At 40.1% G+C, this 13,473-nt stretch overlaps 1 protein-coding gene across 3 annotated transcripts in view; it reads left to right on the top strand.

Moving 5' to 3' along the window:
• The window catches only part of LOC125463988 (calcium/calmodulin-dependent protein kinase kinase 2-like), a 94,531-nt gene that overhangs the window by 31,645 nt on the left and 49,413 nt on the right, over positions 1 to 13,473 (top strand). For all 3 annotated transcript variants that reach the window (XM_048555866.2, XM_048555864.2, XM_048555865.2), the window contains 3 exons: positions 8,746 to 8,793; positions 9,423 to 9,476; positions 10,233 to 10,284. In XM_048555866.2, coding sequence (XP_048411823.1) covers positions 8,746 to 8,793; positions 9,423 to 9,476; positions 10,233 to 10,284 — 154 coding nt within the window. The remainder of the gene's footprint in view (positions 1 to 8,745; positions 8,794 to 9,422; positions 9,477 to 10,232; positions 10,285 to 13,473) is intronic.

The following is a 13,473-nucleotide window of genomic DNA, read 5'->3' as shown; positions in this document are numbered from 1 at the left end:
ATGAAGGGCCAGAGCTGCAGGGTTCAAGCACCTTCCATAATGCTTTAAGACGATAATCACCTATTAACACAATCTTAGTTTACAAATGAAAAAGAGTTTCATGCATAAGTTAGAGCTCTTCTAACATTGTGGAATTGAGCTGTTGCAGGAGTCAGCTTCAGGAAAGAATCAGAATGAAGAAAATTGACATTGTTAAAAATTCAGGTGATAGTAATTAGAAACACTTCAGAGTGCAGAGAAAATTATAGTAGTTCAAATTAGTTGCTGTAGGTAATTCCTGGTGACCTGTTTAGCACAGTATCTGCAAATGCCTTAGAAAATGTCATCCGGAAACCAGTTAAAAGAACATGATAAGAGAGTCGACAAAAATTGGAGAAAGTTTGGTGGTATGATGATTAACTTGAAGTACTAAAGGTGCTACACAGGAGACTGCTAAACAAGCTAAGAGCCCATGATTTTAAAGACAATGTACTGTTTCGGATAAAGGATTGGCTTAGCAGGAGGCAGAGAGAGGGAATAAAGGGGTCTTTTTCAGGATAGCAACCAGTGACTAGTAGAGTTCCCAGGAGTTTGTGTTAGAACCAAATTATTCATGTTGTACATTACCATCAGCTCTTTTGTCCAGATTGTTATTGTTAATTTTGCATACAATACAAAGACAGATGGAGGGACAGGAAGAAGAGGGGGAGGCTGTTGATGGACTTGGATAGGCTAAGAGAGTGGGCAGAGAAGTGCAAGATGGAATATACTGTGGGTAAGTGTGATATTATGCGCTTTGGTCAGAAAAATAGACACATTTGGGATGTTGTGAGCAGTTTTGGATCCCATATCTAAGAATGTGCTGGCTTTGGAGGGAGTCCAGAGGAGATTTATAAGAATGATCCTGGGTTGAAGTCCTTGTCATATGAAAGACAGTTGAGGACTCTGGGATAATAAAATGTGAGGCTGGATGAACACAGCAGGCCAAGCAGCATCTCAGGAGCACAAAAGCTGACGTTTCGGGCCTAGACCCTTTATCAGAGCTCACCATTTCCTCAGTAAGTCTATTCGCATGCAAACCACCCTCTTTTTTTAAAAAAAATCTGCCTCCCAGGCCTTTTTTAAAATTTGTCTCCCCTCACCCTAATGTACCCCCTAGTCATGAAATCCCCCATCCTAGGGAAAAAGCACCTACCATTAACTATCTATACCCCTCCTTACTTTATAAACTTCTTTCAGGTCACCTCTTAACATCCTATGCTCCAGTGGATCCCAGCCTATCCAGCCTTTCTTTATAACTCAAACCTTCCATACCTGGCAACATCCTGGCATATCTCTTCCGAACCCTTTGTCCTGTACAACCTCAACATAACTCCAACTCCTATACTCAAATGATTGAGCAATAAAGGCAAGATAGAGACTTGGATAGAGTAGGCATGGAGAAGGTTTGCCACTAGTAGGAGAGGCTCGAACCAGAAGGCACAGCCTTAGAGTGAAGCGGCAGCCCCTTAGAACTGAGATGAGACCGAATTTATTTAACCAGCGGGTAGTGAATCTGCAGAACACATTGCTACAGAAGACTGTGGAGGCCAAGTCATTGACTCTTTCAGACAGAGATGTGTAGATTCTTCCTTAGTAAGGAGATCAAGGATTATGAGGGGAAGGCAAGAGAACGGGTTTGAAAATCTTCAGCCATAATCGAATGGCACAGCAGACTCAATAGGCCAAATGGCTGCTCCTATACCTTTTTAAGGTCTTCGCTCGAGCTTAGATGATCATGTTTTAAACCATAATGCAGTTTGGTTTTTTTGTGGTAAGCTATCATGAGCCAGTGCACTTCATCATCTCCTTCCTGAAAAAAGGAAAGACCGGCCACAATTCATACCTCATTGGATTCAAACATCAAGGGCTTAGGCGGCCTGCCTTTTGTTAATATTGGCTCAGGAAACAGTGTTTGAAAATGGGCTACCATTTACGAAGAAAAACAAAGTTAGTTTTAAACATTTGGAGTCTTGTGTTGAGGACATGTGAAACTTTGTACAATCGGATTACAAGTGCAGAATTATTTGCATCAGTTCTATGGTCGTTAACAGGTCTGTCGCCCTCCACTTTTAGTGATGTTATTTTCTTTATAATGTGGCTTTTGGACAAATGCAAATGTAAATCCTTCAGCCCTTTCTGTGAGCCATCCAAACTTCTGTGTTATATTCCCTAGCTTGTAAAGTCACTTATCCAGGCTCCTAACAATCTGCTCTGTGACCTGCAGTCAGCTACCCATCCTGCATAGTTACTCCACTGAACCAATCAAATCAATTATCCACCTACACGCAATCATTTAATTAGCCTTAGACCTATGCAGACCTCAGTTTCACCCCACAGTCCTCCTCTGCAAATGCTTGAAAAAAAAATACAAATGTATTATTTCGTACCTGCTTTCTATTCTTCAGGCATGACCAGAATTTAGTGATCATCTGAAATAAGGTGATATTTCAGTTTGAAGAGCTTTTCTGAGAATGTCCTTTTTAAAAATTCTTGCAAAAACAACTTGTAAACAGTTCAGCAGTTGATGACAGAGTAGCAAAACCTTGTATCATGAATTACAGCTGATTTTTTGTTATATTTGGTCTTGCATACATAACCAACGCAGATCAGCCAGGAGACTCGCGCCACCACCACCAACCCCCCCCACCCACCACCACCACGACGAACAAATGTTGGACACAGCTAGTGTACTTGAAGCGTTCCCCAGTTGACACATGAGAGCGCTTGGATTTCCCAAGGTATAAACCTGTCTCATGCCCAGCTGAATGGGCAGAAACTCTAAATCACTGCTGAAGCTGCAGGTTACATTTGTGATTGTGGTTCCTGACGGAATTTGGAAGTAAATATTGCTGTCCTTTGAATCTTCAGCCCATTCTCAACTCCTACAGATCTTCTGCTCACCAGGATATTAAAAATTCCATTATGACTTTGGGAATACAGCCATCTTTTCCTTTTTCCTTTAATGTGCACTCAGTGTAGCTGTAAAAACTGCGATAAATGGATTAGTGCAACACTGGTTGGTTTCTTTACTTACAAGCCCAGCTAAGGGAAAAACTATATATTTGCTACCCCCACACACACTAACTCAAGTTTCAACGCATAGAGTCATGGAGATGTACGCCATGGAAACAGACCTTTTTGGTGCAACTCATCCATGCCAACCAGATATCCTAAACTGATCTAGTCCCATTTGCCAGCATTTGGCCCATAGCCCCCTCAACCCTTCCTATTCATGTACCTATCCAAATACCTTTTAAATGTTACTATACCAGCCTCCTTCACTTCCTCTGGCCGGTCGTTCCATGCACTTGCCACCCTCTGTGTGGAAAAGTTGGCCAATAGGTCCCTTTTAAATCTTCCCCCTCTCTCCTTAAACCTATGCCCTTACTTTAGGATGTTCCTACCCTGGGGAAAGACCTTGGCTATTCATCCTATCCATGTCCCTTGTGATTTTATTAGCCTGTATAAGGTACCCTCCCTTAGCCTCTGATACTTCAGGGAAAATAGATTTAATTTATGCTGAGTAAATTGATCTGAATCCAAATATTATTTGAAGGACACTAACTGCTTTCAGCTCTTTACCACTCTAGGGAAGAAAAACCAGCTAGAATTCCCATGTCTAATAATTATGATAATCATTGTTAGAAAATTCACCTGCAGGCATTGAGTTAGTGTAGGATGTACTCGTAGCCTAGCAATGTATACTCCTGAGCCACCACCTGAAAAATAGCTCTTTTGGATAAGTTACTAAAAGGGAACTTTGTGGAGCGTGTGCTGCAAGTGTCAGCGCCTTCAAAAAGATAATACAGTCTGCAAAACTTTACTTCCTGTTAACTTTTGGTTTCATATTTGTGTCAGTGTTTACTGTTGTAAGCTGCTGTGTAGCACTTCCTATTCAATTTTGCTACATTATTTACTGTTCCAGTCTGTAGTGCTTTTGCTCAATGGTTTAATTTCATTATTCTGAATATCACAAACGCTCACTGTCTTTCCCGCATTTGCTGCACAATCTTTTATATTTTTCTCTCTTCCTATCCTTCTGTGCTTTAACTAATGCTTAGCTTCTTCTTGGTTGATTTGTGTCTTTTGTGTGGTTTTTCTGATTCTTTATTTTGTAACCACATACAATGAATCACTTTTTAATATTGGTATGTCAGTATTTAGTATTTTTTCCCCTCCTTCTTTTGTACACACTTCCTTCTCCTATATTCTTTTCCCCCACAGAACTGTCTCTCCAGTGTGCACAAAGTGTGTCAAAATTGCATAGGTGCCATGCACTAGTTCTTGATGTGTGAGGCAGAACTCAGGATATCAGTTGTCATGTCAACTGCAGGAGCTGACACAGCCAAGCAGGATCCTACCCACTGATGATTAAGCACATGTCCTTCTAACAGAGATTGTTAATTACAATGAGGAGCAGAATATGAGGTAAACCAGGGCAGGACTTACATAGTTAAAAGCCAGGCCCTGGGGAGTTCTGCCAAACAGAGAGACTGGGGTGCACTTGCATACTTTCTTGAAAGTGAAGTCGCAGGTAGAATGGGTGGGAAGGTGTTTAGCATGCTTGCTTTCGTTGGTCAGGAAATTGAGTATAAGAGTTGGGACGTCATGTTGCAGCTGTAAGGACATTGTGGCCATTTTTAGAATACTGTACAATTCTAGTTGCCCTTCTATAGGAAAGGTATTGTTAAACTTGAGTGGGTGTAGCAAAGATCCACAAGGATGTTGTCTGGACTGGACGATTTGAGTTATAGGCAGGGGCTTTTTTCCCTGGAGCTTTGGAGGCTGAGGGGTGGCTTTAGAGGCTTATAAAATCATGAGGGGCATGAATAGGGTGAGTAGCCAAAGTCTTTTCTCTAGGGTGGGTGAGTCCAAAACTAGAGGGCATAGGTTTAAAGTGAGAAGGAAAAGATTTTAAAAAGGATTCAAAGGGTAACTTTTTCACAGAAAAAATGGTTTATGTATGGAATAAACTGAGAGGAAGTGGTAAAGGTGGGTAAAATTACATTTAAAAGGTATCTGGATGGGTGTATGAGTAGAAAGGCTTTGGACGGATAAGGACCAAATGCTGGCAAATGGGACTATGTCACATTGAGGTGTCTGGTTGTCGTGGGCCAGTTGGACCAGAGGGTCTGCGTCCATGCTGTATGACTCTATGACTATGATTAATTTACCTTCAGTCAGATACCTAAAGTCTATTTAGTGCTATCAGTACCTCGGCTAACTCAGCACAGCTTTGATTTAGGTCGTCTTGAGGCTTCTCTTCATAAATATTTTTGCGTACCATATGATTTCAGTCTGAGCATGATTCGTGTCACAAAGTAGTGAAGCAGGAAGTTGAACTGCAAGTACAGTGACCACTAGGTGGAATCAGTGGACCACCTTTTAATTGAAAAGCTATTTAGGAAAATATGTAGAATTGAAAAACAGATGGGAATTAATATTAAAATTTGCCAAATGCCAACCCCTCTCATTTGAAAGATTACAAAATCAACATCTGATTTTTGTGGGCTGTAGCAGGTGGCACGGCGGCACAAAAGTTAGCACTGCTGCCTCAGAACCACGGACTCCGGGTTGATTCCAGCCTTGGGTTACTGTCTTTGGGGTTGCACACTTTTGCCTGTGTTTGTGTGGGTTTCTGATGGGTGCTCTGATTTCCCTCCACAGTCGCAAAGATGTGCAGGTTAGGTGAATTGGCCATGCTGCAATTGCCCTATAGGGTCCAGGGATTTGCCAGCTAGTTAAATTAGCCATGGTAAATGCAAGGATAGGGTGATAGTATGGATCTGGATGGAATTCTCTACAGAGGGTAGGTGCAAACAAATGGCCTCTATCTGTCCTGTCAGGATTCCATGATTCTTGTATATCATCAAATTATCACAAGTTTCCGCAAAAGTTAATAAGCTTAAATTGAAAGGCAAAAAAAGTTGTGAAGTAGCAGCATGTGTAGAAAATAAATTCCTGAAACAAGTTATTTAGATCAAAGTCTTTACTAAAATGTCTTTTAAAATCTATTTTAAAACGTCTTGAATTTACTTGAAACAACTTATCGATCTGGGGTAAAGCGTGACAGCTAGTCACTTTGTCAATTTTCAGGGGTTTTTTTGCAAGCGATACTTTAGAAAGATAAATATGACTAAGGGAGCAAAATCCTAATGAATTTCTGAGTTTTGTAGTCAAGAATGGTCTCAGTTTCTCAGTAAGCTGTCATGTTGACAGGTGACTCTTAGTAAACTGTGTTCAATATATCTTTATTTACTGCACCATAGTAGTCCACCTCTGTATGGTATTCTGGATGAAGGAAGCGGAGGAATTTTGTGTGATGAAGCGTTGTGCTATTTTAGAAGTGATATGATTCATATACTTCGGTTCATACAGATTTGTGTACGCTAGAGTCCCCCATGTACCTTGGTAGAATTGAAAGCTGTGTTTTGTGAGGTTAAGTTCAAACTGTATTCTGTAATTTCAGTGAATTATTCCTAGGGTGGAGGGTGCATTGTAGAGTTGAAATTTGTTTGGAGGATCTGCTTGTAGCAGGGCATTATTCACGATGTTTCTATGGAATTTTGCAGCAGTAGACTGGATTAATAAAATAATTTGCTCTGATACCAAAAATGAAAAATGAGGCAGCAGTTGTTTTATTAAGGATATTTCACACATTGAATTTGGTTGACTCTCGTAATGGTAGAAACTCCTTTTTTTGTTGATGGATGGATGTCCAAGATGATGGAATGGCCAGTGTCCACTGTGTTTATTTTGTTGCTTTAAGTGATTTATTTTTGTTTTGCATCTTAGTTTTGTACCAAGGTATTTCAGGCTCAGTGTGAATGTCGACTTGTTCAAGTTATACCTCTTCAGTTGGATGTGCAGTTGACAAATTTGTTAGGTTGCCTGCATTGTCAATATGTAGATACTTGTGTTTAGTTCATTTTTAATGTTCTTTCACAAATAGTATTATGTGTGGTTAAACTTTTTTGAGCATTATACCAAAGGACAATATAACTAAAAAGGACAATATTGTGACATCACATCTGATTACATCTACTAGAATTGTACTAGGTTGGATACAGAAACCTTTATTGATTCAAAGCTGCTCCAATGTTTATATTTATTGCAATCCTATGAATTACACTTGTAAGACAGTATTTGTTTCTCAACCTTAGTCACCCAAAGTTCTTTAGGAGTCAACCTTTTGTATGGAACAGGAATGGAGATCCCTTGTGTGAAGAGATTCCCACGAACTGACTGTTAATTAGCCATTTGAGTTTGTCAGCAGTCTGGTAGGCACAGTAACTATCTGATCTGCCCCACCAATTAACATTTATTGAATTCTGGGATTTCAAATCACAAGCTCTGATTTGGATGCATTTGTGTAACCACTGTTCCTGCTGGGTTTACTGACTAATCTGTCAGGTTGCCGCTTGTTGTTGTGAATTCCTGATGCAGAGTGTCTGGAAAAGATCAAGCTTGGCAGTGAGGCCTCTTTGAAATGCTTAATATTTGGCTGTGCAAGTGCATGAATCTCAATGTTAGTATGCAAGTGCAGCAAGTAATTGAGAAAGCTCATGCAACATGAGTGCTAATTACAAGGGGACTTGAATTCAAATATAAGGAGGTTATGCTCCAGTTAAACTGGTTATTGATGAGACCCTTTTTGAAGTACTGTGTACAGTATTGGTCTCCTTTTTTTAAGGAAGGATACAAATGCATTGGAGACAGTTCAGAGAAGATTTACTAGACTAGTGCATTGAACAGAATGATTGAACAGATTAGACTTGCATCTGACAGTTTAGAAGAGCAAGAAGTGACTTGATTAAATGAGTAAGATCCAGAGAGCTTTTGACAGATAGATACGGAAGGATATTTTTTCTTGTGGGGGGGAGTTGAGAACTGGGAAATCACTTTGAAACTAAGGGGCTGTCCATTTAGTACAGAAGTGAGAAATCCTTTCCCTCAGATGGTGTATCTGTTTGAAATTCTTTGTCCAGAGGCTTTGGATGAAAGTCTTTGAATATTTTTAAAGGAGACCTAGATTTTTGATGAGCAAGAGTGTAAAAGGTTAATGGAGATTTGGAAGAATAATCAATGGAGTAATCATAACATCTCTCATGAATGGAGAACAGGTTCAAGACACTGTGTGGTCTACTTCTGCTCCTAATTTGTATGCTCACATTATGTTCATACACTCCCCATTCTGGAGTATCCTCTTAGTATCGCAGGACTTTCAAAAGCATAACCTCTCTATATTTGGATTCAAGGCTCTTCGCAATAAGCACTAAGCTTCTACGAGCTTTCCCAATTACTTGCTGCACTCGCATACTAACATATCAAAATAGTCTGGGAAGAGTAAGTAATTCAGACTCAGTCAGTATTTCAACATTGTATTACATAAAATGACATGATAAAATCAAATTTGAAAAGTCTCAGAAGTTAGACGGGCTTAAATTAACAGCTTTTTTTTTAGTATAAGAACATCGGGCATTCCCTCAGGTTAAGGTTATCTTGATTAGTGCACGGCAATCTTTACAATTTTAATAGTGTCACCTGCTTTAGGAGGAGTGAAAATGCACATATGCAGAAAGATTGATGTTGCCTTGAAGTTGAAAATTAAAAAGCCACTGAGGCACGATTAATTGACCATTTTATTAAATTTTCATGGCTCTAGCAGCCACTGTTCTAATAATATTTAATTTATTGATGTTTACTTGTATATTTTGTGTACAGGATTGTGTGCAGTTAAACCAGTACAAATTAAAAGATGAAATTGGAAAGGTGAGCATAAAAATTACAGAAGCTTTATGTTAACAAGCTTATTCTTAAATACTCTTAACCATGCTTTTATGCTGTTTGTCTTGGCAGCTATTGTTTGATATTGGGTATTCGAAATGTGAAGTGATTAATTTTGGAGATTATCAGTGTGAGAAACAGAATTTAGGTACTATATCGAACCATGTAAGCTTCTACTCCCCTTGTGTCCTGGAAAGCCTTTACCAGAGGGCAAAAAAAATGTATTTGGAAATTGACCATACCAGCAATTATTAATTCCCCTCTTGTCTAACCTTTGCATGAACCCTCTGTCGCAAGGCATCTGGAATAAACAATTCTGTGGATTGCTTGGGAGCCCTATCTCTGGTAGATCACCTTACCATCCCAGCTGAGCTACTTGCATCTTCTTAACTAACATTCGCAGCATTTGTTGACTTTAATATCCATGTGATGAGTAATTATGCAAGTGTTATCAATTAATTCAGATGTACTACTAATGTAACCTCCAGTTCTTGTCTCCAAAAGCAGCCTGCCTTCTGACAAGGAATTATTTTACATGTATTTTGTGAAGTATTTGGTTCTAATTGAGGAATTGTACTGCAATTGTCTCTGAATTTATATGTTCTTTTGTGCAGGGTTCCTATGGAGTTGTCAAACTGGCATACAACGAAGATGATAACACCTACTATGTATGTGCTGAATGAATTAAACCTTTCTCTTTCTGGAGGTTCCAAACCAAGAATTGTCAAATTATTCATAAGTTGATAGAAAATCATGTTCATCCAATGCTCCTAAGCCATAAGAGCATCTTCAGATCTAATGTAAATCCAGAAAAACTATTTTTAGCAGGGAAAACAAACTGTTCAGATCTAGTACGAAGCAGTCATTACTTGATTCCAAGATATGATTGAATTGTGTACAGAACAAACTACCCACTTCTTCATTATGATAAAGTATTTATGATAGCGTAGCTCTCTGATTTTGTCATCTAACTGATTTAGTGTCTCGTCAATAAATGTATCTTGTCACATAGTATAAATAAAGCTATAGTGATACCACCAATAGGTTAATGCTGAAATAATTATACTTCTGGACAAATGTATTCAAATGCTGTAAAGTTAAATGGTATGCCAGGTAAAGTTAGTTTTATTTAATAGTCTGTATTTTATATTTAATTACTTTTTAAGTTTGATTTTGCTGCAAGTTAAACAGTTTGAAGATCTAGAATGTCACATTTTTGATTTTTTTGGGTGGATAATTGGCCACAGGCATAACATGACTGAAATCCAATTTTGGTAAGATATTATTTAATATGATACAATGAAATAACTACATTTTTCAGTGTTTTCTGCAATTCAGTATTACAGATTCTCTTATTTTGTTTTTAAAACTAAAGTTTAATCATGTTTTAAATTTTTAAGTTTCACATCAAATCTCCTTTGTAGGCAATGAAAGTCCTTTCTAAAAAGAAGTTGATGAGGCAAGCTGGATTTCCACGTAAGTATGGTACATTTAAAGAGAAATACTGCTATATTGGTAGCCATTGAAGTTAAAATATAGAAGTGGCCCCTTTAAGCAAACCGCATATATTGTACGTACCACAAACTCACTCACCTGTGTGAAAAATATTTGTTCTGCTCTGTTGCATTTAATCATAACATATTTGTCGTTTTTAAACCCTCAACCACTGGAAGTAGTCTTCCTTCCTAATGGGACCCATACCACCTTAATTTTAGATATGTTAAGAAAATCAAACGTATTTTTTTTCAGTTCACATATAACATTGATGCATTGAACTCTGTTTCCCAAAGTGTTTTCAATCTCTTCCATTCAACATTCTGGACATCTAGATGAAAGAAAATAAATTTTTTAAAGAAACAGAAAATGCTGGAAGTACTCAGGAGGGTCAGGTAGCATCTGCAGGGACGTTATCTATCTATATTATCTAGACTTCCAAAAGGCCTTTGATACGGTGCCTCACGGGAGGCTGCTGAGCAAGGTGAGGGCCCATGGTGTTCGAGGTGAGCTACTGGCTTGGATTGAGGATTGGCTGTCTGACAGAAGGCAGAGACTTGGGATAAAAGGCTCTTTTTCAGAATGGTAGCCCGTGACAAGAGGTGGGGAAGCTGCAGAAAGATTTAGACAGTTTAGGACAGTGGTCCATGAAATGGCTGATGAAATTCAATGTGAGTAAATGTGAGGTTTTGCACTTTGGAAAAAAGAACACAGGCATGGACTATTTTCTAAATGGTGAGAAAATTCGCAAAGCAGAAGTACAAAGGGAGAGAGAGAGATAATGGGAACTGCAGATGCTGGAGAATTCCAAGATAATAAAATGTGAGGCTGGATGAACACAGCAGGCCAAGCAGCATCTCAGGAGCACAAAAGCTGACGTTTCGGGCCTAGACCCTTCATCAGAGAGGGGGATGGGGAGAGGGAACTGGAATAAATAAGGAGAGAGGGGGAGGCGGACCGAAGATGGAGAGTAAAGAAGATGGGTGGAGAGAGTATAGGTAGGGAGGGGATAGGTCAGTCCAGGGAAGACGGACAGGTCAAGGAGGTGGGATGAGGTTAGTAGGTAAATGGGGGTGCGGCTTGGGGTGGGAGGAAGGGATGGGTGAGAGGAAGAACCGGTTAGGGAGGCAGAGACAGGTTGGACTGGTTTTGGGATGCAGTGGGTGGGGGGGAAGAGCTGGGCTGGTTGTGTGGTGCAGTGGGGGGAGGGGATGAACTGGGCTGGTTTAGGGATGCAGTAGGGGAAGGGGAGATTTTGAAACTGGTGAAGTCCACATTGATACCATTAGGCTGCAGGGTTCCCAGGCGGAATATGAGTTGCTGTTCCTGCAACCTTCGGGTGGCATCGTTGTGGCACTGCAAGAGGCCCATGATGGACATGTCATCTAGAGAATGGGAGGGGGAGTGGAAATGGTTTGCGACTGGGAGGTGCAGTTGTTTGTTGCGAACTGAGCGGAGGTGTTCTGCAAAGCGGTCCCCAAGCCTCCGCTTTGTTTCCCCAATGTAGAGGAAGCCGCACCGGGTACAGTGGATGCAGTATACCACATTGGCAGATGTGCAGGTGAACCTCTGCTTAATGTGGAATGTCATCTTGGGGCCTGGGATAGGGGTGAGGGAGGAGGTGTGGGGACAAGTGTAGCATTTCCTGCGGTTGCTTGCAGGTAGAGTCCATAATTAAGAAAGTGAATGTAATGTCGTTTATCTCGAGAGTTGGAATATAAAAGCAGTGATGTGCTTCTGAGGCTTTATAAGGCTCTAGTTAGGCCCCATTTAGAATACTGTGTCCAATTTTGAGTCCCACACCTCAGGAAGGACATACTAGCCCTGGAGCGTGACCAGCAGAGATTCTCACAGATGATCCCTGGAATGGTAGGTTTCACGTATGATGAACGGCTAAGGACCCTGGGATTGTACTCATTATAGTTTAGAAGGTTGGGGGGAGATCTAATAGAAACTTACAAGATAATGTATGGTTTAGAAGGGGTGGATGCTAGGAAGTTGTTTCCGTTAGACGGGAAGACTAGGAGCCGTGGGTACAGCCTTAAAATTAGAGGGGGTACGTTTAAAACTGAAATGAGACGACGTTTCTTCAGCCAGAGTGTGGTGGGCTTGTGGAATTCATTGCCATGGAGTGCAGTGGAGGCTGGGACGTTGGATGCCTTCAAGGCAGAGATCGACAAATTCTTGATCTCAGAAGGAATCAAGGGCTACGGGGAGAGTGCAGGGAAGTGGAGTTGAAATGCCCATCAGCCATGATTTAAATGGCAGGGTGGACTTGATGGGCTGAATGGCCTTACTTCCACTCCTATGTCTTATGGAAACAAAATTAAGCTTCAAACGCTGATCTTCCATCAAAACAGGTAAAAATTAGAAACTGAATGGAAAAAAAAGTTAACATTTCAGGTCCAGTGATTCTTCTGAGGAACGTTAATTGTATTTTCTTTGACAGTTGCTGCCAGACATGCTGAGATTTTCCAGCAACTTTGTTTTTATCCCTGATTTATAGCGTCCGCAGTTCTTCCCGTTTTCATTTGGTAAAAATTAAAGATGGAATAGATTTTGAACAATGGGTTAGTGGGGCAAAGACAAAGGAACGTCTGTGATAGGGTGGAATATGGAGAAACAGCGTGATAGAAGAGTTCATCATACAGGACCAGATGGATCATGATGGGTGTAAGGGACTGCATAGTTTTCCTTTTTTTTTTGGACAATGAGGTGGAATGCAAGTCAGACACCTGTATAGTTGAATAACTGTACTAAGTTTTGTAAATTGCAAAATTTAGTGGTACACATCTTGAGTGCTACAAGACAATGTAGCTATTGGACTCTGAGATTTATTACATTATTGAGTCAGGAGCATCAGAAGTTTTTGGGTTAAGAACTGCTGTGACATACTTCAGATATGTTGAGGTTGAAGTTTGCTGCACTGGTGGGAGCAGTGCGGCCAGAATTTTCAGTCACCAAGCAGACAACCACAAATTCTGTCTTTTGTCCATCTTATTCATGAGTGTAGGTGTGAGTATATTTGGGTTTTAAAAGAACATAGTTTAACTTACATTGTAGTAGATTAGCATCTTTCTCTCTGCCATTATTTAAAGAATGTGTATTTCCAAGACAGTAGTTTTGTTCTTGATGAAACCTGGTATGAATTGCTTTTGTCCTGAGTAGCAA

The sequence above is a fragment of the Stegostoma tigrinum genome, chromosome 26, assembly GCF_030684315.1.
Source record: "Stegostoma tigrinum isolate sSteTig4 chromosome 26, sSteTig4.hap1, whole genome shotgun sequence".
Classification (NCBI taxonomy): Eukaryota; Metazoa; Chordata; class Chondrichthyes; order Orectolobiformes; family Stegostomatidae; genus Stegostoma; species Stegostoma tigrinum.
This window is presented reverse-complemented; position numbering and strand designations above follow the sequence as displayed.